Here is a 24,082-nt window from a genome sequence, read left to right on the forward strand (position 1 = left end):
CAGACACTTCAACTAACCGACATTTTAAACACACGAGTGATTTCATTGGTCCAATGCGAAAGTGTGTCTTAACAACTGAAGATTTCATTAATTCTGTCTGATCGGTGTCAAGTAGGTTACGCGAGTTGTGTATTGTGTTATTTCTTAAAATTTGACCCAGCATTTGTAGAAATATAACAAGATTATACATTTGTAGAAAGGAAAATCATTTCTTCGTTGAATAAGACCAAGATCGTGAAAATCGCTGCACAATTGATGAAGTTATGGCTGTTCAAAGTGATGCACCCCGTTTTCGGGTGATATTGAGTTGAATACCTTGTTATATATATATATTTGATAGTGATTTTTTTTTCTGAAAAGTTGATTGTTCGTTAAAATATGATTATTTATCATTCAAAATGATGTTTTTACTAATGAATATCATATCCACACGCTAACCACCTGTGTTATATTTCATGTAAATATCCGGCTACGTTATCCGAACATATATACGGGCGAACGCAAGTTTGGCTTCGGGCAGCTTCGGAAGCACGATGCAGTTCTCATGTCCGTCGCTGCCCGAAGCCAGTCTCGCGTTCGCTCGTAAATATTCGAATATCGTGAAATTCACATGGAATATATTGTAGCACAAAAAACGAGCATTTTGTATCTCGTTAAATCTATGTTACAGGACCACATCTATCGTTAAATTTTGTCTATTTCTATAAGGAACACTATTTTTTATGCGAAATATTTGTTTATTTTGAGTATTTTTATTACTTTAACATTGACATATAAACTGATAATTTTCCATCTCTATCATTGGTGGACATGCCGCTACACTGGTCCATCGTGCATCCCTGATAGCGATTGAAAAAAATAAATATTTGTGTTTGCATTGTTATGATTATTATGATTGGTATCATGTTTGCACGGTTTTATGTTATAAATGTCAAATGAATATAAACCTTAAGAGATCACTTGGTCATGAGGTTCGTAATGGTATATGGCTGGAGTAAATTTGTTTATGATCATATGCCAATGATTGGAAATAAATTCATTCACAAAGAATCGTACCGCAGGTGAGCCTGTATCCAAATGCTATGCTTTATTTTACCGAAGCGACATGATATCCTTCTTACACTATTTTTGTTTTGATATCAGCCGTCTGTTGTTATATCGGTTAAAATGCTCTATATACAAGAATAAAGTAATGTAAATCTACTTTAAATATGTTATTGCTGTGTTATTTTCTGAATCTCACATACCATTTATAGTTCTTATCGGACGTATCATCGCTCAGGTTTGCTATGGCATTCGGTGATGTAGATTTTAGCATGATATGTGGTTTATTAAGTCAGCTTAAGCGGGTATTGGCCGCTGACTTTAAGATTTTGCTGTGTTAAACTAGTTTTCCAATGAACGTGTCTTTATAATTGTATATTAATCTGATTTGGTTCATAGAAATAGGGTGTATACATCAATTATTATGAACAAAACAAAGAACAGTTTAAACATTATTGTTAATTACCAGCGTTACGAATTAAATTTGTATATATTAAAAATGTAAAACATATATAAGGACTTCGAATGATGTGGTTAAACAAACCAGGTCGGTCAAAGAGACGTTTGTCTGTCGTGGATGTACAAGTACAGAAAGCTTTTTATGATTAATGCGTCTGACTGTTTATTCAAGTTACATGTAAGGGATTTTTAGCTCGGCTGTTTTCGGAGAAAACCCGAGGTATTGTCATAGCCAGCTCGTCGTCCGCCTTCCGGCGTCGTGCTTAAACCTTAACTTTGGCTCTAGTGGCTCAGCCGGTGCAGTCTGGTCATTAAAGACCCTCTCCGCTTTTATGGATTTTTTTGTTTGAAGGAAGCTGCTTCTAAATGAAAATCTAGTCTGGGCGGAAAGCTTCGTTCCTGATGTGTCTGTGTGAACTGCACAGGCTTATCTGGAACGACACTAAGCACATGCAATAAGCACCGTTTTCCCAGAGCGAGGCTCAAATTGTTTAGCTCAGAGATATCATTCACAGGAAAGTTGCTATTTGTGCAAGCAATCGTGATTCTTCATTAACCAATATAGCACACAATTTCCTGGTTATATGTTAGCGGCGTACCCTACGTTTGCAACATTTCATCTTTTAGTGCCAACGCCTCTTTATTACGATGCAAGATAATTATTATACAATAATACACACTTTTTCTTGCCGTAGTAGCATTCCTAGCTCAAGAGTTTCCATGGTGACGGATTCCCGAAGTACCTGTGCAGTATTCAAACGAGGGGAAACGAGTATATTGAGTAATTTTCTACTGTCGCACCGGTTGGAAACGCATCGTCTGCTGCTTGGAATAAAATAAACATGGTGACTTGAGTGGATTACGATTTCGTAGAAATTATACGAGAATTGGTGTTAAAATGGATTCTAGAGCTAATGAAGGTATGTATTAAGCAAATATTAGTATCCTGCAGTTTGTTGTATTTATTTGCTAGACATAGCGACTGAATTGTTAATTAGTTTCAAATCCGCATTCCAAGTCAAACGACAAAAATCGATGTGCAGGAATGTTTGTCTTAAATCTGCTCGTTCGTCAGGCAAAAATAGTTAGTATTGTAAAATCCAATTACTGTCTGCGATGAACACGTAACGCACCAGCTTTCAACACATTAAGTGTTGTTTTTATGAGGTGCGCGGGATACGATTTAAAATGTCGATCGAAATTGAATACTGATTGTCGTGTTGATGGGACCATGAAAGTACATAACCAGACTGAAAACGTAAAACATTTTTTTATTTTTTTTTTTCAAATCTTACATTTTGTTTTTAAATCTTGACCTTTACTTCAGTAGTGCTTTACCTGTATTGAGGTCTATACTATAAACTATATATGCTTTTCAGCCTTTCGTATGTTTAAAAACAAAGGACTGTTATGACTATGTTTGTGCTGTCAAAACGTCGAACACCGTGCATATAAATGTTCATCAGCTACAAAAATTATATAACGAAGACATTCACAACAACTATGACACTCTTGAATGTATGAGTATCGGGGCTCGATTTCCTCTTATATTGAAGACTTTCATATTCATTTTCGACTTAATGTGTATATTTAGTTAAAACTAAAGACAAGTATGCATTAAAGACTGAAGGCAAATATTCATTTTAGACGTGACAAAAATATTCATATTCATCTTTCAACTTAAGACACGTTCATCATACGACTTAATCCACTTTTGTCTAACGAATAAAGACAATAAAGACATGTTCGTATTACGACTTAAGCTATGCACGTTATCATCTTACGACTTAAGGCATATCCGTCTTTGACTGAAGACATTTTCATCTTACGACTTAACAAAGAGTGGATACTTTTCTTGTGCTGTTTTCTTTCGATTTATTGTAATCTTGCCTCCGATATTCTCATGTGAATTTAACGTGTATAAAAAGTAGCACATGTATGATCGTCTGTTAGAACTAGAATCTTGTTCTTAAATGGTATGTGTCAGATCAATGTCGATAAGGATTTACTACTTAAAATCGTCGTGATCTTTAACCCATTTATGCCTAGTGGACTCTCACATCCTTCTAAATTAGATCAATTTATTTCCAAAATTAGGGATGTATAGGATATTTATTTCTATATTTAGAATAGTTCTTAAAGAAATTCCTTTAAGTAAACAGCGCAGACCCTGTTGAGACGCCGCATCACGCGGCGTCTCATCTGGGTCTACGCTGTTTGCCAAGGCCTTTTTTTCTAGATACTAGGCATAAATGGGTTAAGCATCAGGTGTTATATTTATGAGTATCTCGGTATTTATTGATCAGCTTTTATTTGAGTTTTCTTGTCAATATCAGGTTATATATGTTTGTGATCTTAATGGATCTGGTTGTGTATTTAATACAATAATATTTTAATAGGAATTTTATTTATGAAGATCCATATTGAGTCGGATCAATACTCGATTTCTCGTCTTGGTCACCAAGACTTCTGGTATATTTCTGACTTCAAAATTCTATGCAGATTTGATCTCGTGCTCCTGTTACATGAGCTATTGGCCTTGAATGGTGTTATTCTACTAACCATTGACCGCTATTATGTCACAGATCGCGTGCAAATATCGCTAACGAAATATGCCAAACAATTGCATGTGCCTTTAAATAACGTTTTACGCGATTTGGTGAAGATTTCGATGTCTACAGGAAGCAATACACGGATTGTACGTATACCGTGACCAAAACAGCCCACACCAGCTGTGAACATCTACAGCAATCGAATTATTTATTGGAGATTCGCGCTTCTTGTGATGAAATAGTTTCTCTATTGATCGGAATGTTCTCTATACTCATTGCTCGATTGCATACCAAGTTGAACACCGTATTTATTTGTAATACAAATGTCGACCCTAAATTACTTAAACTATAAAAAACACAATAAAAACTTATTTCGGCTTTTACAAGATTTTCTCGCAGCATCTAAACGAAATTATTTGGGCACTGCAGTGTGTGTGTGTTATACATTACGCACTTATTTCTTTAAGAATAAATTGTATTTACACAAAATTGAAATTACAACACTACATTTTTATTAACAAGACTTTTCATTATTTTGGTATGATACGTTATGCTTATATATAAAAACAAAACAAATATATTACTTCTTTACAAACCGTCCGCTATTTATATATTAAATCTGCAGCTGTTCAACTCAAGACGGTTTTTATAGCAAATTCAATTATTGGGAAACATTAACGGTTTTTTTTCGTCTAGGCGAACACAATTCTTATATGTGTTTGCGAACCTTCAAGTAAACCTAACCCCATCTAACTTCATGAACGGTTTTAAAATGAAAGCAAATTTAATATAATCGATTACCTGATTTCAGGCATTTGAAAGATTTATATCTGTTTTCTCGTATATCGGTCTTATTACGTTACTTTCAAAATGAAGTGACTTGCGTGGACACATGTTTTCATATAAATATATTTTTATTCTGGTGCGATTGTGATATTAAAGGAAAATTGTTTCCGCCTTTTTAAGGGCAGTTATCGTTTCATCGACTAGGGCGAGTAGTTATGAGTCATCGACGTCGGTCGAGTAGTATTGATGTCATCGACTAGGGACGAGCAGTTATGACTTCATCAAGTAGGGCTGATTAGTTAAAACGGCATCGCCTAGGGCCGAGTAGTTATGATGTCGTCGACTTGGGTCGAGTTATTATGACGCGGGGACAGGGGCCGAATTATTATGACGTCATTGCTTAAGGTAAAAAATTTAAGACTTCGTCGGCTGGGATTATAATGACGCCATTGCATAGGGCCGAGTTATCATGACGTCGTCGACTAGGGCCGAGTTATTATCATGTCAATCAAACAATTTAACGGCACGTTTTGCGAACGTTATTGACGTTTTCATCCTTTTGTTTATGTAACTTAAATGTTAAACAAAAAGCTATATGTTGTATACAAATACAGGTATGCTCAAAATGTTCTAAATATTTGATAATTATTTTGATTTAGAACGAATTTGACTTATTATGTTTCAATTTAAAAGTCTCTTAGCTTGAAATTGTCGTTTAATGTTTGAGCAACCGAGTCCTATTTCTAAAGAAAACAATTATTCTTAAATGTGATTTTTCAATCAAATTACATATCATTGTTAACCAGTATATGGCAATATAAATAAACTGCGAGTATATAGATATACATGTACATAATGTGTGGGTGACAAACTCGCAGAATACTAGTCATGGACTGCAATAGACTTCTTTTCAATAGGCGTACACTGTATATACCAACTTCACATGATGACGATGTTAATGCTGTTGGGTTCAAAAGGGCCCGGCTTCAATAAACAAGAACAGCAAACACTTGATACTCTTGGTTCGGCCTCAAGAAGAATGTTTCTGTATTGCATCTAGATCTATACCTTTACGAGCGGAATGAGCCTCTTATATCCTCTCTCTGAGCCAGACGTTCTGTTATATAATTACGTTTATATTCACTGCTAAGCTCGTTTGTATCATGCCAATTCAAACAGAAGTAGTATGTGATATTATTTATGAAAACAATTCCAAAAGAGCTCATCGGTATCGAGAATCTATCATTTCAAGTGCTAACAGTGTATCGGTGAAACAGGAGATTGACACTAATGAAGTATAAATTTAACGCCGTGGCGTAGTGGCTATGGTGTCCGCCTAGCGGTCTGGGGTCCACGGGTTCGAATCCCACTGGAAGCATTCCTGCGATCTTCTCAAAGACACTAAGTACTGGTTTAATTCCCATTTAACAGAATAGAGAGCGTTTCAATAAGCATTATGCTTTCGATGCAATCGAGCTAAAATAAATAGGTTTAAAAGAATTTGAAAGCACTGGAATGTCGACAGAACATTGAGGTACTTTGTATCGACGCATAGTCTTGAGGTTGCATAAACATGAGTTCAATCGTGCCGCGATGCTCATATATACATGCTCCTCAAGGATAAGCATGCATTACGCCCAGGTTTTTTTCCCCAGACCGAGGCTCAACATTTCTACAGGCCTGCAAGAATCGATTAGAAAAGTATTTTATTAACATCAAATGACTACTAAATTGTCAACACATGCGTGGCAATAACTGCATGTCTTTGTTCAGTATTAAAGCATCTGTTTGTTTTGTTTTGGAATATAACATAACATCATATTGTATATTAGTTTATAGAGTGTCCACTTCGCCCACGCAGGTACGTGTTGGCCAAGGCTACGCATGTCATGGCAAACCTCCTTACGCAAAAATACTTTAACTGAAATCATAAAATGCCTTATGGCTATAACTGCTTTATTTTAGTCAGTTTTTATTTAAAAAAAACAACAACTGGTAGCAAATAGCATTTTTGTTAGGTTGATTAATATTTTACCCGTATGAAAACACAAATTATTCGATGTTATTCGTAGAAAGTTTTAGCGTCTTTTTTTAATTCAGCGTAACTTAAGTTACAAGTTGACTTAGGGGTACTATGAATACCAACATGTCAGATCATGAAACACTTTAGTGGTGTTGATTATCTATTATTGAAACGAACATTTCAACATGTTTGACATGCTTCATTGCGTAGTTATATACGACAAATTCGATTCCGTTTGCTTTCAAACTGATATTCATAAACCACAATTATTCCGGACTCTCAGTGTTACCAGATGTTTAATGTGTTTTAACACCGTCATGCACATGGCACATCATACCTTTAACTTGAACCAATCGTCACCTGCGGCGAAAGTTTCTATCAAATATTTAGCAGGTAATGTTGGCACGAGGTTTACAGAGTGTACGCTTTCTGCGATTGTTTTGACGGATTTCAATGTTCTACTCAGGTGAAGAAAGCAAAACTTCGTCGAAGCCTCGGTCTTGGAAACCGGGCTAAATGCATGCGTGTAAAGTGTCGTCCCAGATAAGCAGTCTGCACAGGCTCATTAGGGACGACACTATGCGAGTTTATTGTATTTGTCGTTAAAAGGAAGTATCTTCTTAGTCATAATCCAGTTAAGGCGGAAAGTGTCGACCCTAGTTACCCTGTGCGAGATGCGCAGGCTGATCTTGGACGACACTTTTTTTTGAATGGTACTGTAAGACTGCAAAACGCGGCATTTGCCATGTTATCGTAGATGGTTATATGTCAAATTGTTACATAAAACTTCGTATCAAAGGTACAAAACTCGATTAACACGTACATGGTAAAGGTCAATAAGTATCTATAATAATTATATCGCAAGCTGTTACTTAAAGGTTAATGCAGTAACTATAGTGATAACATAATATGATTGTTAAACTTCTGTAATGTATTAATATATGTGAACACTTTCAAATATGACAATATTTGTATCGTTTAAACTACTGCAAACTTGGTTTTGACATTCAATACTTGAGTAAAACATATTAAAACAATACTAAATCATACACATACCCGTCATAGGTGTAGTTTTTTTCGTGCGGTAAAGAAATGTATGCACACACTTTTATTTTCTGGAAGGAAGATGCAACAATTTAGTAAGCAAATATGCATTTTTTGGTATACATTTTAATGAGCAACGAGGAACACGTGTGACAGTTGCAGTATGTTAGAGTTTTACCGTTCATACAACAATAGACACCCAAATACATTGTGCAAGTTGTTCGAGAGAACATTAAGACTGTACAACGTTCGATGGCACATTGGGTTACTGCAAGTAGTTTAATAGTAATTAAAGTACTGCACGTTGTTCGATGGTAACATGGAGTACCTGCACGTAGTTCGATAGTACATTGAGGTACTGCACATAGATCGGAAGTAAATCGGGATACTGCACGTTGTTCGATACTAAATTGAGATACTACAAGTAGTTCGATAGTACATGGAGGTACTGCATGTTGTTCGATAGTACATTAAAGTACTGCACTTAGTTCGACTAGTATATTGACATACTGAACGTAGTTCGATGGTACATTAAAGTACTGCACGTAGTGCGATTGTATATTGACATACTGCACGTAGTTCGATAGTAAATTAATGTACTGCACGTAGTTCGATAGGACATCGAGGTACTGCACGTAGTTCGATAGGACATCGAGGTACTGCACGTAGTTCGATAGTACATTGAGATAATGCAGGTAGTTCGATAGGACATCGAGGTACTGCGCGTAGTTCGATAGTACATTGAGATACTGCACGTAGTTCGATAGTACGTTGATATACTACACTTAGTTAGATAGTACATTGAGGTACTGCACGTAGTTCGATAATACATTGAGATACTGCACGTAGTTCGATAGTACATTGAGGTACTGCACGTAGTTAGATAGTAAATTGAGGCCGATAGTACATTGAGGTACTGCACGTAGTTAGATAGTAGGCACTGTACGTAGTTCGAAAGTACATTGAGGTACTGCACGTAGTTCGATAGTACATTGAGATACTGCACGTAGTTAGATGGTACATTGAGGTACTCCACTTAGTTCGAAAGAACATTGAAACACTGCACGTAGTTAAATAGTACATAGGTACTGCAAGTTGTTCGATAGAACGTGGCGATACTGCACGCAGTTCGATAGTACATTGAGATACTACAAGAATTTCGATGTAAAATTTAGGTATTGTACTTAGTGCGATATTACATTCAGTACTGTACCTAGTCCGATAGTACATGGAGGTACTGCAGGTTATTCGATATTACATGATTTAGTTACTGAGCGTAGGTCGTAAAAACATTGAGATACTGCAAATAGTTTGGTATAACATTGAGGTACTGCACTTAGTTAGATAGTATATTTAAGTGCTGCATGTAGTTCGATACTACATAAGGGTACCGCACGTAGTTGGATACTATTTTTAGATACTACACTTAGTTACCTTTAGGTACTACATGTAGTTCGATACTCTATTGAGATACTGAACTTAGTTCGATAATTCATTGAGATTCTTCACGTAGTTTGATTTATTTACTGCACGTAGTTCGATTGTTCGTACTGCATGCATCTCGATCGAACGTACAGCACGTCGTTCGATATTTCTTACTGCAGTTAGTTATGTAGTTCGAACTTCATGTCGTTCGATAGTTCGTTTGATAACTTTTATGATTAACTTCTGTCTTCAGATGATTCATGGCAGCTGCTGCACGATTGGTGCACGAGTCTTCATACCAACACATGCACGCATGTTTCAGACCCAATATCTCACGTTTAGCGCTTCATCAGTTGAACATTAACCGCGGTACATCTTACAACCCATGTGCTGCATATCTTGCTCTATTATTAAAGATAAATGCTAAAAACAACGGTGTCTGGTAAATTTCTCCATTCATGTGTAAGTGTCTGATTGAGATATAACTTCGAGATAACACGCGTTTTTTTTCCTCGTATACTTAACCGTTCGTTAGTGTAAATATGAAACTAGCATATTTTGTATCTCGTATGCTTATCGTAGAACAGTGTTCGGGCCAAAAAGGTGCGCTCTCTACCACCGCATCGCATATCTATCCTCTTCATACCCAATCGCCATACACACTCTATTTGTTTAACAAATATATTAACCCATTTATGCCTAGTGGACTCTCCCATCCTTCTAAATTGGATCAATTTATTAAAAAAATATGGATGTCAAGTATATTTATTTCTATATTTAGAATATTTCTATCAGAAATTCCTGTAAGCAAACAGCGCAGACCCAGATGAGACGCCGCATCATGCGCTGACTGCCAATGCCTTTTTTCTAGACGCAAGGCATAAATGGGTTAACAAATATATGAATTACACAAGGTATTGCGAGTTAGTTGCCTCGTTGTAAATAAAAATATGAACACGTCACATCTGGACCACCGTTATTTATTAAAATAATCATTTGAAAAAAGTTAAAATAATAAAGCGTTTGCAACGCTTTTCGTATACCTTTTTGCAAAAATGTCTATACCTAACATAGTGTTTAAATTGCGCTGTTGTAAAATGTGCATGGCCATTCGATAGGCTTTTAGATTTACCATCGGGGATCCAATCGCGGGGTTTGCAAAAAAGAATTGGCTTTTCTCGCAATTTTATTGTTTACACGTGTTATATATATATATATTATATATATATATATATATATATATATATATATATATATATATATATATATATATATATATATATATATATATATATATATATATATATATGTTAGTAAATACATGAAAATGGAAATATGAGAATCTGTATTTAAGTCACTTTAATTGTTCAGAACGCGATTGACAGGAAATAAGAAAGAAGCACAGAAGAATGTATGTTCATAGCATGTCAAAATGGAATTGCTGCGATTCCAAACGTCATGATATTATAGAGAGACTTGTGAAATATAAAACTGGGTTATGCGTAAATAAGATAGTGATTCGAGAAATATCAGAATGGATTGATTGAAGAATGAGGTATTAATCGCCATATCTGTGGTTTATTTTTACATAAAGTGGAAAATGGTGAGTGAAAAAAAGCATAATATTACCCTATTAATCAAAAGACATTGTTAACTTCAACTAGAGTATTTTATCTCTCATACAACAAAATGCAAAACATAAATAAAGCCTCTTATTAACAAAAGTTCAGTACATTCGGAAAATGTCTTCCAAGATTAGCCTTTGCGGACTGCACAGACCAATAAGGGACGACAAGACTGCACAGACCAATAAGGGACGACAATTGATGCACATGCAGTTAATACTGAACAGACCAATAAGGGACGACAATTGACGCACATGCAGTTAAACCGTGTTTTATTTCTGTTCGTCAGAGTCCGCCCGACGGTGCGTTATGCGCGCCTATGGAGCCGTGTCGCTACTGCAGCTCTGTCTTGGCCTCCTGCTCATCATTTCCGGAATGCTGGCCATCAAGTACTCGCAAGAGGAGTTCCACATTTCCCGTCCCCCGTACTTTGTTGGGGCCTTCCTCGTAGGCGTCATCGTAGGTACCCGTTGTAATGACGTCATTGTTGTGGTTACGTTATCATAGTTTATACTTCATCCTTGTAATGGCGTCATCGTAGGTACGCGAAGTTATGACGCAATTCTTGTGCTGACGTAATCATAGCGTAGACGTCATTTTTGAGTTGGCGTCATCGCAGGTACCCGGTGTGATGAGATAATTCTTGTTTATAAGTCAGCGTAGTGCAGACTTCATACTTGTGTTGACGTCATTGTAAGAATATGTGAATGTTTTAATGACGTCATTATCGTACGCATTTGGGTTACGTATTTTTTGTACTTTAGAAATCTAAGTTAAGACTTCATCACTTTAGATACCAGTTATTATGACGTCATAGCATATGTATATGTTTAGCTGATTTATTAGTTGTGTTGGAGTCATCATAGTGTTGAGATCATCGTTTGTACCTTCTGTGTTGAACTCATCCATATATTGACGTCGCAATATGTTACCATATTGTGATGTCATAATAGCTTTTACGTCATCCTTGTTCCTTGTACCAAAGATCTTGAGATCATCGTACTTACCCATTGGGGTGACGTGGTTGTAGGAACGACTTTTTCTTAGCATGCCAATGTGTGGCCGTCATCGTGGTTATTCTTGCGGGTTGAAGGTAACCATAATGTTGATGCTATCGTATGTAACTATTGAATTATTCCATCAAAGTCGTTAAGTTACCGATTGTGTTCACGTCATCGTAGTGTACTAATTGTGTTTACGTTATCGACACTAACTATTGCATTGACGTCTAAGAAGTTACCAATTGAGTTTACGTTTTCGTAGTTACCAATTACTAGTATACCGACGTAAATGTTTATACCAAAGTGTGTAAAGAATTACTTGACGTCTTTTTAGTTATCAATTGTGTTTACGTCATAGTATTTAAACACCCCGTGGATGTCACAGTATGTTTTCTTTGTAAGTGGAATTATATATGGCAGTCATTATATATTTATATACCCTCAGCTTTGACGCCATCCAAGGTGTAAAATGTGTTAGAATTGCTGCCGCCCGCTGTAATGACGTTTTCTTAGTTAAATATTCTGTTAAAATCAGCGTGTTTATCCAGTTGGTAATTGGTACCAATTATTGACGTCTCTATTTTTTATAAACACAGGGCATGTCCTTTTATTGCATTATCGCAGTATTTTGCCTTATAACATATGACCTACGCTCCAGGAGTGAAATAACGTAATGCTCAATTTTGTTTATTACACTGCTGTAATTACACTAGTTATATAACTGTGAAAAGACGTCATTTTTGACGATATGGGGTCATTATTCCAGCTAATTTCTTCAGTTAAACTCTTTTACAATGTGAATAAACAGTAAAAAGAGCATAAAATAAAAATTAAATTTGTTGGTCATGTTATAAATAGAATCTTAGGTTCGTGGTCATTTTGTATTGAATTTATTAAACTCGTCATCTAAATGAAGATAAAAACTCGGCAAGCCTCGATTTATCTTTATTTAGATGACTTGTTTAATGAATTAAATACAAAACTATGGCAAGCGGTTCGACGCATAATCCCAAGAAACTAGGTTTCTCATGAGAACCTAGGTTCTCAAAATGAGAACCTAGGTTCTCAGAATGAGATCCTAGGTTCTCGCTTGAAGATTGCACATGGCGTCAAGAACCCAAGTTTTCAAATGAGAACCTAGGTTTTCATGAGAACCTAGGTTCTTATTTGAAAACCTAGGTTCTCATGAGAACCTAGGTTCTCATTTGAAAACCTAGGCTTTCATGAGAACCTAGGTTCTCAGAATGAGAACCTAGGTTCTCATGAGAAACCTAGTTTCTTGGGATTATGCGTCTAGCTGCTTGCCATATCCGTGGTTTTCATTTGGGAACCATAGGTTCTCTGAGAACCTAGGTTCTCTGAGAACCTAGGTTTTCAGAGAACCTAGGTTCTCTTGAGAACCTAGGTTTTCATTATGAGAACCAAGGTTCTTATAGAACCTAGGTTCTCATGAGAACCTAGGTTCTTTGAAAACCTAGGTTCTCTGAGAACCTAGGTTCTCTGAAAACCTAGGTTCTCTGAAAACCTAGGTTCTCTGAGAACCTAGGTTCTCAGAGAACCTAGGTTCCATGAGAACCTAGGTTATCAGAGAACCTAGGTTTTTAGATCCCTAGGTTTTCAGAATTACGCGTCGGACGGCGTAAACTTGCTCGTTTGGAATACGGGACACATTATTCAGGGCGCAGGATCACTGGGGTTCACATATGATTACACAAGGGCTGGACAGAATGAAAACACGCCGTTAAGAACTTTATTTTTGCAGATATCTCAAGTTATTGAAATATGTTTGCAAAGTCTTTAGCGCATAAGTTTTTCTTGTAATGTTGCCGATATCTTACGATTGAATAAAACATTATTACACATAATCAATAGAGATAAAACTTTATACCATAATGATTGCTTCCTACATGTAGGTCACAGACGTACCTAAAATAGAAAACTGTACCGTACAGTCGTTTGAGGCCCGAACAAGGGAACTGAATATTTGAAACTCATTCAATGCTGTAACAATGTATTATGTAACGATTGATCTGAATTTTTAGTCTCAAAATAATATTTACAATTAAAGATGTATTTCATAAACAGTTAAATTTTTTATTAACGTGTTCAGACCAATGTCGACCGATTACTTTACTAATTTCATTCCTCAAGAACACCCATGCACGGAAACATGAACAAGAAGCGGTCACCGACGGCTAATGCCTGTTGTCACAAATATTCAACAGATAAGTTTCGTAGAATATTACTGAGCATTGTCTGAACATTGTTCAGAAAATGCTCTTGGGGAGAAACATTCACGGTTTCACGCCTATTTCTATTCATTTTACACATATGCCGCCAGCGTGTACCAAGCAATGGGAGACAACTGGAGGTTAATTATGGCAAGCGATTCGACGCATAATCCCAAGAAACTAGGTTTCTCATGAGAACCTAGGTTCTCATGAGAACCTTGGTTTACGAAATCCCAAGAAACCAGGTTTCTCACGAGAACCTAGGTTCTCATGAGAACCTAGGTTCTCATGAGAACCAAGGTTTATGAAATCCCAAGAAACCAGGTTTCTCATGAGAACCTAGGTTCTCATTTGAAAACCTTGGTTTACGCTTGAGAACCTAGGTTCTCATGAGAAACTAGGTTTTTCATGAGAACCTAGGTTCTCATAGAACTTAGGTTCTCATGAGAACCTAGGTTCTCATGAGAACCTAGGTTCTCATTCTGAGAACTTAAGTTCTCGTTTGGTATCCTAGGTTTTCACAAGAACCTAGGTTCTCATTTGAAAACCTAGGTTCTCATGAGAACCAAGGTTCTCATTTGAAAACCTAGGTTCTCATGAGAACCTAGGTTCTCATTCTGAGAACCAAGGTTCCCATTGTGAGAACCTAGGTTCTCATGAGAAACCTAGTTTCTTGGGATTATGCGTCGAACCGCTTGCCATACAAAACGACCACTCATGCAAGATCCTATATTATTTATTTTCAGAAATGTCTACTTAGTTTACAGTTTCTGTATTTAATTTATATAAGTTAGCAATGCAAATTAAGGAAATTAAAAATTCGTAAAATCAGCACATGTAAATGGATGTACGTTATAAACAATTTCATGTACATAGGAATATTTAACATGCGTTTATGGTTGCTTCACAATATTTATATTTTCTAAAATATCAAGAATAAACTAACTAAATATAAGATTGGTTAAAGAAAACGGGGATTAATGCATACGCGTAAGGTGTCGTCCCAGATAAGCATGTGCAATCCGCTCAGGCTAATCAGGGATGACACTGTCCGTGCAAAGTGGCTTTTGCTAATAATAGACCTCCTTCAAACGAAATATTTCCATAAAAGAGGAAAGGGTCGTCCCTGGTTGACCTGTGCTGGCTGCACAGTCTTAACTGGGGTGCGCGTTACACACATGAATAAAGACTGCACAGTCTAAACTGGGGTGCGCGTTACGCACATGAATAAAGACTGCACAGTCTAAACTGGGGTGCGCGTTACGCACATGAATAAAGACTGCACAGTCTAAACTAGGGTGCGCGTTACGCACATAAATAAAGACTGCACAGTTTAAACTGGGGTGCGCGTTACGCACATGAATAAAGACTGCACAGTCTAAACTGGGGTGCGCGTTACGCACATGAATAAAGACTGCACAGTCTAAACTGGGGTGCGCGTTACGCACATGAATAAAGACTGCACAGTCTAAACTGGGGTGCGCGTTACGCACATGAATAAAGACTGCACAGTCTAAACTGGGGTGCGCGTTACGCACATGAATAAAGCCACGTTTTCCAAGAGCAAGGCTCAGATATCGATTTTTGCAATGTTTTTCAGATGATCTGCGGCGGGATCTGTTCTCTGTACGTGTTCATGACGGAAGCTCCTCTGCTTGACTACTATTATCTGGACTTACCGTCTGCCGTCAAGATCAAGCGAGCGGTAAAGACTTTGTTTTTGTTTTTCAAAATGGCTATAAATCATAATGACATTGATTGCGTCAACATATATATACATGTATATATTGTATAATGTATAATATATTATATAATTGCTAAGAAAAATTCTACGGAAACGATTTTTTAGTTATAACAATAAGCAATGGGTGGTGCGGTAGTCGAGTGGTAACACTCTGGTCTACCATTCCAGAGGTCCCCGGTTCAATTCCTGGGTGGGACACTGGAAATTTCAGAAATGCTTCAAGTGTTTCCCACCTTACAAGAGATGTACTGGTATGAAACCCAGGTAATTCTCGCGTGTATCGGTGCTATACACTGAGCACGTAAAAGAACCAAGGAGTCTATTCGCAAAGAGTTAGGGTATCGCACCCTGATCCCTTGTATATCAATACTGTCTCTTCTGCATGCTGTCTCTCTAGCAAAAAAACAACAACAACAAAGGACCCCATTGGAAATAAGTGCTTGCACTTTCATGGGTTATCCTTGACTGCAAGGTCAAAATAAATGAATAAAAAAGATACGGACAATGTATCTCTCACTACGGTTGTATTGCTGTCCAAAGGGGTAAAATTAAGAACACAAAATGTAAGGCGAGTTGCGCACGGACTCTTTGATTTGTATTTTTTTTAACAAAAGACAATAACTCCTTTAGAAAGTCTATCGCGAAATTTTCACAATACAAGCTGTAGCACTTCGAAATAATCATGTTGTGAACGATTGACGAGAATTGCATTAAGGAGGTGTTAACCACATATTGTTTATTGTTTATTGTTATTCTACATGTAAGACAATGACTCCTTAAAATAACCTCGACAATATGCGCTTTAGCACTTGTTATTTAAAAGTTTAACGATCACCGCAAGCAAAAATGTAACTGGAGTGTCGCACTTAAGCTTTTACACGTATGTGTCATTTTAAACAAAGGGCAATAACTCCACAAAAAAATAAACTGAATCGTAAAAACTTGACAGTATGCGTTGCAGTACTTGGAAATAATCATTCTGTAAACGTCTGACAAATATTGCATAAAAAATGTAAAAATAGTTGTGCACAGAAGTTTGCGACGGACAGAAGCACGGACATACGCACACGAACGGAATGACGTCTGCAATATCCTTGCGCTGTTACGGCGATGGATTAAGATAAAGACATGTCGGTTGCAACATGTGTTTAATAGTTATAAATTGTTACCAATCATTTATAAAGATTTGCGGCTGTTGAAAGCTTGACTGTCAACACTGCATTAAATATGCTCATCGGCAGGAGTTTGTGGTTAACATTAAAGTAATCTGTCAAATTAATTATTAATAAATTATTAAGAACACGTTGAAACTAGCTTGCCATCAGCATATTATTATTTTCCCAGTGTTTCTTACTGCTTAGTTCGCATATGTATGTATGTCTATGACATTAAGTGGTATTCATTTTTAACGATTAAGATAAATTTCTTTCTGAATGAAAACTCACCATCAAAAAACGTGTATTGACTTTCATTATGAATCAACTTGAGTTATGGTTTATGCTTGTTTAAAATTATGCACATTTTAGTGCCATTCGAGATCAATAAATGTATTTCGATTAACTGTAAGTTTCATTCTAGGTCACCGGAAACACCGTGACGTCAGTGCTATCGCTGATAGGTTGTGTGGCGGGGCTGTTGGTGTGTGTGGTGTTCGCGGTGGGGCCCTGCGACACGGACATGTGGTTCTCTAAATGCAGCTACACTGAAAATAAGACTGAGCACAGACTCCTGGCCATATTTATTACCATCTTTCTTTGCTCATGCACAATTCTGTCTGTGTATTCCTCCATAATGTCGTGCGTTCATGGTTGGGTGTTTGACTTCGGCGCATGCGCTGTGGAGATGCGCAGACTGGAGTCGCATGAAAACAAAACCGAGAGTAGACCGGCGTCTTCGTTTCAGCCCGCGTTTCAGCCAGTGCCAATGTTCGATGCGGACGAAAACGGCAGTCGGAGCGACGACGAAATGAAAATTTCCAGCAAATACACTGCTACATCGTCATTTAAACAGCACAATGATCACAATAACGATCGAAATTGGGACGGTAACCATGACGACGGTCACGTGGCCGCCAGGAAGCAGCACATACAGGCCACGCAGCCGCAGTGCTACATCGCAGTCCTCAATGATCCGGCAATGAAACAGAAACTGAAAGAGCGAAATAGTCGCCTGCAAGAGCAATAACTTGTATGTGGATACCGTGATAAGACCCATTGTGATCCCATGTTAATGTAATGTAACAAGCAAAAATCGTTGTTTCTATATGAATCGTATTGCATAGCGTCATGTTGCCAACGATTGAAAATTGACTGCACGAGAGATATGGATGTTATTGTAATATTGTATAAGGTGTGGTATATTCATTTATAATGGCTTACGCACCAAATTATAATATAGATGGTTGGTTGCAAACCAGCAGATGCAGATCTTTTGTTATTTCACACGCAGTTAGAATTTGAGTGTTAGTCCACATAAATACTCAAAATCAACGAATATTTCGTTAACGTTTTCGTAAAATGAAGAACACCAATAAAAAATCATTGTTCCTTATAGCAATAACCAAAATTTCAACGCTAGATGCGGTATGGTAACATAGACTTAACGAGATACACAATGCTCGCTTTTATACTTGGGTCACAATATATTCCATGTGAATTTTGCGCGAGGATATCCGAACATTTACGAGCAATCGCGTATGTGTCAACTTTATTTTGTCGAAATATTTTACGAAATGTTCGTCGATTTTGAGCTTTAATGGGCTTTTAAATTTGATATTGGTGATGTGGATTCATTTCCTTATAACTGCTTTATCTTAAGTATTGCTCCGAATATTGCTCGTCAAATCGATGCGATGCTTTAATAGTACACAACAAGAGAAGCTTCGCTTGTAATATTCTGTTTTATGATAGGCGATATACTTGGACAATGTTAATGCCATTACTAGCCACTTTTGGATGACTTTAACAATGTGTTAATTGCAGCTTTTATACAATACTAACGTCTCGCTAAACGATCACCCAATATTATGATCAATTGCTAAATATATCAAATTAAATTATAAAAACTGGAGGATAAATATTTTAAAATATTTACGCTACTCTCCACCCTACCCCCCGCCCCTCCTCAGACCTCGCATAATCACAAAATCTTCTTACGTAGAAAAATGTTTATGTATTTTTTTTAATGCGCATTATTACAATATAACCTATCGATCCCAAAATGCATTTACAAATAAAATGGTATTTTACCACTTATAAGCACTAATACTGATTTAATAAGACGAATTTGCAAAGATACTTCCAAATCTGGAAAAATTATACTTGTGACGATAGTAGTTACCATTTACCTATAAGGGAGGTAATCTGATCGCGGCAAACGTTTGAAATGGTCTCAAACTTTTGAAAATGAACCTCGCTTTCGGAAAATGAGCTGAATGCATGTGCGTAAAGTTTAGTCCCGGATTAGCCATGCAGTCCGCCCAGGCTCATCAGGTACATGTATGATACTTTTCTCTTTTGGGAACTTTTCATTTAAAAAAAGTAAATTTTTAGCGAAAATCCAGTTAAGACGGAAAGCGTTGTCCCTGATTAGCCTGTGCGGACTGCACATGCTAATCTAGAACGAAATTTTAAGCCCACGCATTAAACATTGTTTTCCCAGAGCGAGGTTCAAATATTTTTATTATAATTTATATAAACTACACAATCAACTTACTAAAGATGTCATCTCCTGCAAAGACAAAATATTTTTTTAAATATACATAATAAAAAGTGAACGGTTTTCTCAATTGTAAATGCATGTTTTGATCGTTTTTTTCGGTGCAATATCAAATACGAGCTATGTTTTACTTTTTATGCCCCCCTTCGAAGAAGTGGGGATATATTGTTTTGCACATGTCGGTCCATCCGTATGTCCGTCCGTATGTCCGTCCACCAGATGGTTTCCGGATGATAACTCAAGAACGCTTAGGCCTAGGATCATGAAACTTCATAGGTACATTGATCATGACTCGCAGATGACCCCTATTGATTTTGAGGTCACTAGGTAAAGGTCAAGGTCACGGTGACCGAAAATAGTAAAATGGTTTCCGGATGATAAATCAAGAACGCTTATACCTTGGATCATGAAACTTCATAGGTACATTGATCATGACTCGCAGATGACCCCTATAGATTTTCAGGTCACTAGGTCAAAGGTCAAGGTCACGGTGACCCAAAATAGTAAAATGGTTTCCGGATGATAACTCAAGAACGCTTATGCCTAGGATCATGAAACTTCATAGGTACATTGATCATGACTCGCAGATGACCCCTATTGATTTTTAGGTCACTAGATCAAAGGTCAAGGTCATGGTGACCCGTAATAGTAAAATGGTTTCCGGATGATAACTCAATAACGCTTATGCCCAGGATCATGAAACTTCATAGGTACATTGATCATAACTCGCAGATGACCCCTATAGATTTTCAGTTCACTAGGTCAAAGGTCAAGGTCACGGTGACCCGAACTAGTTAAATGGTTTCTGGATGATAACTCAAGAACACTTATGCCTAGGATCATGAAACTTCATAGGTACATTGATCATGGCTCGCAGATGACCCCTATTGATTTTCAGATCACTAGGTCAAAGATCAAGGTCACGGTGACTCAACGTAGAAAAATGGTTTCCGGATGATAACTCAAGAACGCTTACGCCTAGGATCATGAAACTTCATAGGTACATTGATCATTACTCGCAGATGACCTCTATTGACTTTAAGGTCACTAGGTCAAAGGTCAAGGTCACGGTGACTTGACACAGTAAAATGGTTTCCGGTTGATAACTCAAGAAAGCTTACGCCTATGATCATGAAACTTCATAGGTACATTGATCATGACTCGCAGATGACCCCTATTGATTTTCAGGACACTAGGTCAAAGGTCAAGGTCACAGTGCCAAAATACGTATTCACACAATGGCTACCACTACAACTGACAGCCCATATGGGGGGCATGCATGTTTTACAAACAGCCCTTGTTATTGTTTGATTTTACCATTAAAGTCGTAAATCATAATAGTGCTTTATATACTTATTATAGAAAGTGATCGAATATTTTATAAAGTGCTTGATAATAACTATAATTTGTGAAGTTTCATTGGACGGTGCATGATACAATTTAAAACAATACAAACAGTTTATGGGAATAGCAATGGCATAAAGTAATTTTTAATTTACATAAAGCCCTATACATTAAAATTTGCAATATCAATAAACCTATAGCACGCAAATCTGTCATTTCAGCACTGTCATAAAGAAGCATCGAAATGTTTTGACAAAGTTTCAATGGGTGTAGATTTAAGTAGAAGATTTGTATATTAGAACAGATATTTTCATTGCGGTTTCTTCTGTTTTTGTTAAAATGTTAAAGTTTGGTTATCAATATTGCAACTTTATCATCATCATCATCATCATCATCATCGTCATCATCATCATTATTATTATTATTATTATTATTATTTTTATTTTTTTTATTTTTTTTATATATTATTATTATTATTATTATAATTATTATTATTATCATTATCAGTACAATATATTTATTATTATTATTGTTATTAAAAAGTATTATTTTAAGTCACTTTTATTACCCATCTCCTAAAAAAATAATTCAACATGTGTTTAAAAACTACAAATTTAATTTGGCCATGCTTTGTTTGGCGTCGCATTTTCTTGCAGTGTAATTTAATTTCATAATATATGCCTACAACATTAAATAAATGCTCTTATTTAAGCAACTGATTTGTTATATCTTGAATTTTCTATTTTTCTGAAATTGTATGCTGTTTCTTCGAATGTACTTACCCATAGACATCATCATCATCATCATCATCATCATCATCATCATCATCATCATCATCATCATCATCATCATCATCATCATCATCATTTTTATCTTCTAACCCCGTATTGAAAAATCGTTACTATAAAGAAAAGCTTTAAAGGTAGCACAGACAGACGCGCAAAACGACATTTAGAAAAACATGTCTTTCAGTACGATGACTTATATTATCATAATTTCTTCCTGTTATGCAAGTTTAAGATTATTTCAATGTACAATATTCCCTTTTACCATCAATAAAAAGGAAAAATACTTTGCTGCAGTGTCTAAAATAATCGTAAAACCGGTGTTGTTCGGATTAAATACGCCGATGCCCATAACCTTCTCCTAATTAACCAATCTGAGGACCGGTGATATCAGCCTAGAGAATAGAGGAAATAACAACCGTAATTGCCATCGACTTAATTAAGTGTCGCTCTTTTAAAGGTTAACCACGATATTTTGCTTGATGTTATCCGATCCTGGTACGGTCTTCAAGCCACAGCACTCGAAGTATATTTTCCGTACCCGGGGTACATTTAATTAGTACCCGAGCCGACAATGACCAATCGAGCGTTAGTCATCGTTTAAAAGAAACGCATATTTTAAAAGTCTGTCCTTATTTGTCTGCCCTTCTCAAGATAAGCGATGGCTGATGCAATACGTTTCAAGTTTTAGAAATATTATCTCCCTGGCCATTATCACTTTTCTAAATGACAGTAATATCCACTGAAAATTTTCTATTACGGTAAACACGTTTGAGTAAAAAAGTGTTGATTGGGTGTCTAATTTGTGACAATAATTCGCAACATGTGTAGTCAACGATCGAAACCATTTAACACCTTATCTTTAATAGCATGAACAAAATAAACGCCTTTCTTTGTTAACAGACGGACGGACGGACGGACGGACGGACGTACGGACGGACGAACAGACAGACAGACAGACAGACAGACAGACAGACAGACAGACAGACAGACAGACAGACAGACAGACAGACAGACAGACAGACAGACAGACAGACAGACAGACAGACAGACAGACAGACAGACAGACAGACAGACAGACAGACAGACAGACAGACAGTTGTCAACTAGTTTAATAAAATATTAAAACTTTATCAAGTCAAACCACTGACCCATGGAGTAAAAGTCTATCGCTTAGACCACTCGGCCATCCGCGCTCTTGTAATGAGTGATGAATTTTATACTCTATATAATGAATTTTCGAAGTATCACAAAATATAACGACAACAACAAAACTCTCCAAACTGTTGCAACGTTTTATAATTTTCAGGTTTTAAATCATCAAAAGATGCATATAATGGTTATTTTAGAGTATGTTTAATGTTCAGTATTACTGTTTCCTCACAAATATCATAACTACAACGAACATTTATAAATCTGATTGTTTTTTAATTTTTGTCAAATTACCAAAACGTGAAAAAGCACAGTCGTGAAAAGGCACAGTGAAAGGAACCTGTAGACATACTGACTCATTTTTAAACCAAGTATGATTATACAATCTTACTTTTTTTCTCAAAAGCGATAAACAGTTGATACATATACAAATATACTACAACGAAGGAGAAGGTGTTCACAACATCATCATGTTTTGTACAAATTCAAATACTTTTCATTTTTAAAGTCGAAACCTCATTCATGTACATAAACATATACACAGATGTGAAATCCCAAGTATATTGTGCAGATATGCTCATACAACAGTCAACACACAGACAAATTATTTGTATTAGCATCAATTACGTGTAAACGCGTCGGTTTCGGCGTAACCTTGTTAGTTCTGTATTTTATTGAAGTAAACAATATAATATTTATAGTATCATTAAAATATAATCGATTTATTGAATTCTTAGATCATATTCACTTGCCGCTTTAAGATTTAGTGAATGTTTAAATTGACATTTAAAACGTATATTCACTTTAAACATTTAAACAGGAAATGTATTTAATATTTAAATGATAAGTTTGGAATCAGTGTAATGCGAATGAACGAAGAGGCATGTGTATATCACCATTCGGTCAACATATCTGTCTCGGACACTAGTTATTTTTGGACACCACACTATCACCACTTATAATACAAAATTGAATCGGCAATTATTTTAAGGAAACACACATATGTTAAGCTTAAAATGATTTTTTTCAATTGATCTGCTCTTAAAACTCATGTCAAATTTACATTCTATCAAATATATATGCCCTTCGCATAGTTTGCAATTTGTGGGCTCATGTTGAAACCATTGAATCCAATGCGTCCCATAATCAT

At 36.4% G+C, this 24,082-nt stretch overlaps 1 protein-coding gene across 2 annotated transcripts; it reads left to right on the plus strand.

Moving 5' to 3' along the window:
* Positions 1-2,271: 2,271 nt before the first annotated feature.
* Positions 2,272-18,354, plus strand: LOC127846536 (uncharacterized). 2 transcript variants are annotated; one of them, XM_052377894.1, is made up of 4 exons: positions 2,272-2,423; positions 11,248-11,417; positions 15,791-15,895; positions 17,513-18,354. In XM_052377894.1, exons 1-4 carry the CDS (start codon positions 2,402-2,404, stop codon positions 18,116-18,118), a joined length of 903 nt encoding a protein of 300 aa, XP_052233854.1. In that variant the 5' UTR covers positions 2,272-2,401; the 3' UTR covers positions 18,119-18,354. The 2 variants fall into 2 exon arrangements, with proteins under 2 accessions (XP_052233854.1, XP_052233855.1); XM_052377895.1 differs by lacking the exons at positions 2,272-2,423; positions 11,248-11,417 and adding an exon at positions 11,915-12,051.
* Positions 18,355-24,082: the final 5,728 nt, after the last annotated feature.

This window comes from Dreissena polymorpha, chromosome 9 (assembly GCF_020536995.1).
Source record: "Dreissena polymorpha isolate Duluth1 chromosome 9, UMN_Dpol_1.0, whole genome shotgun sequence".
NCBI classification, from domain to species: Eukaryota; Metazoa; Mollusca; class Bivalvia; order Myida; family Dreissenidae; genus Dreissena; species Dreissena polymorpha.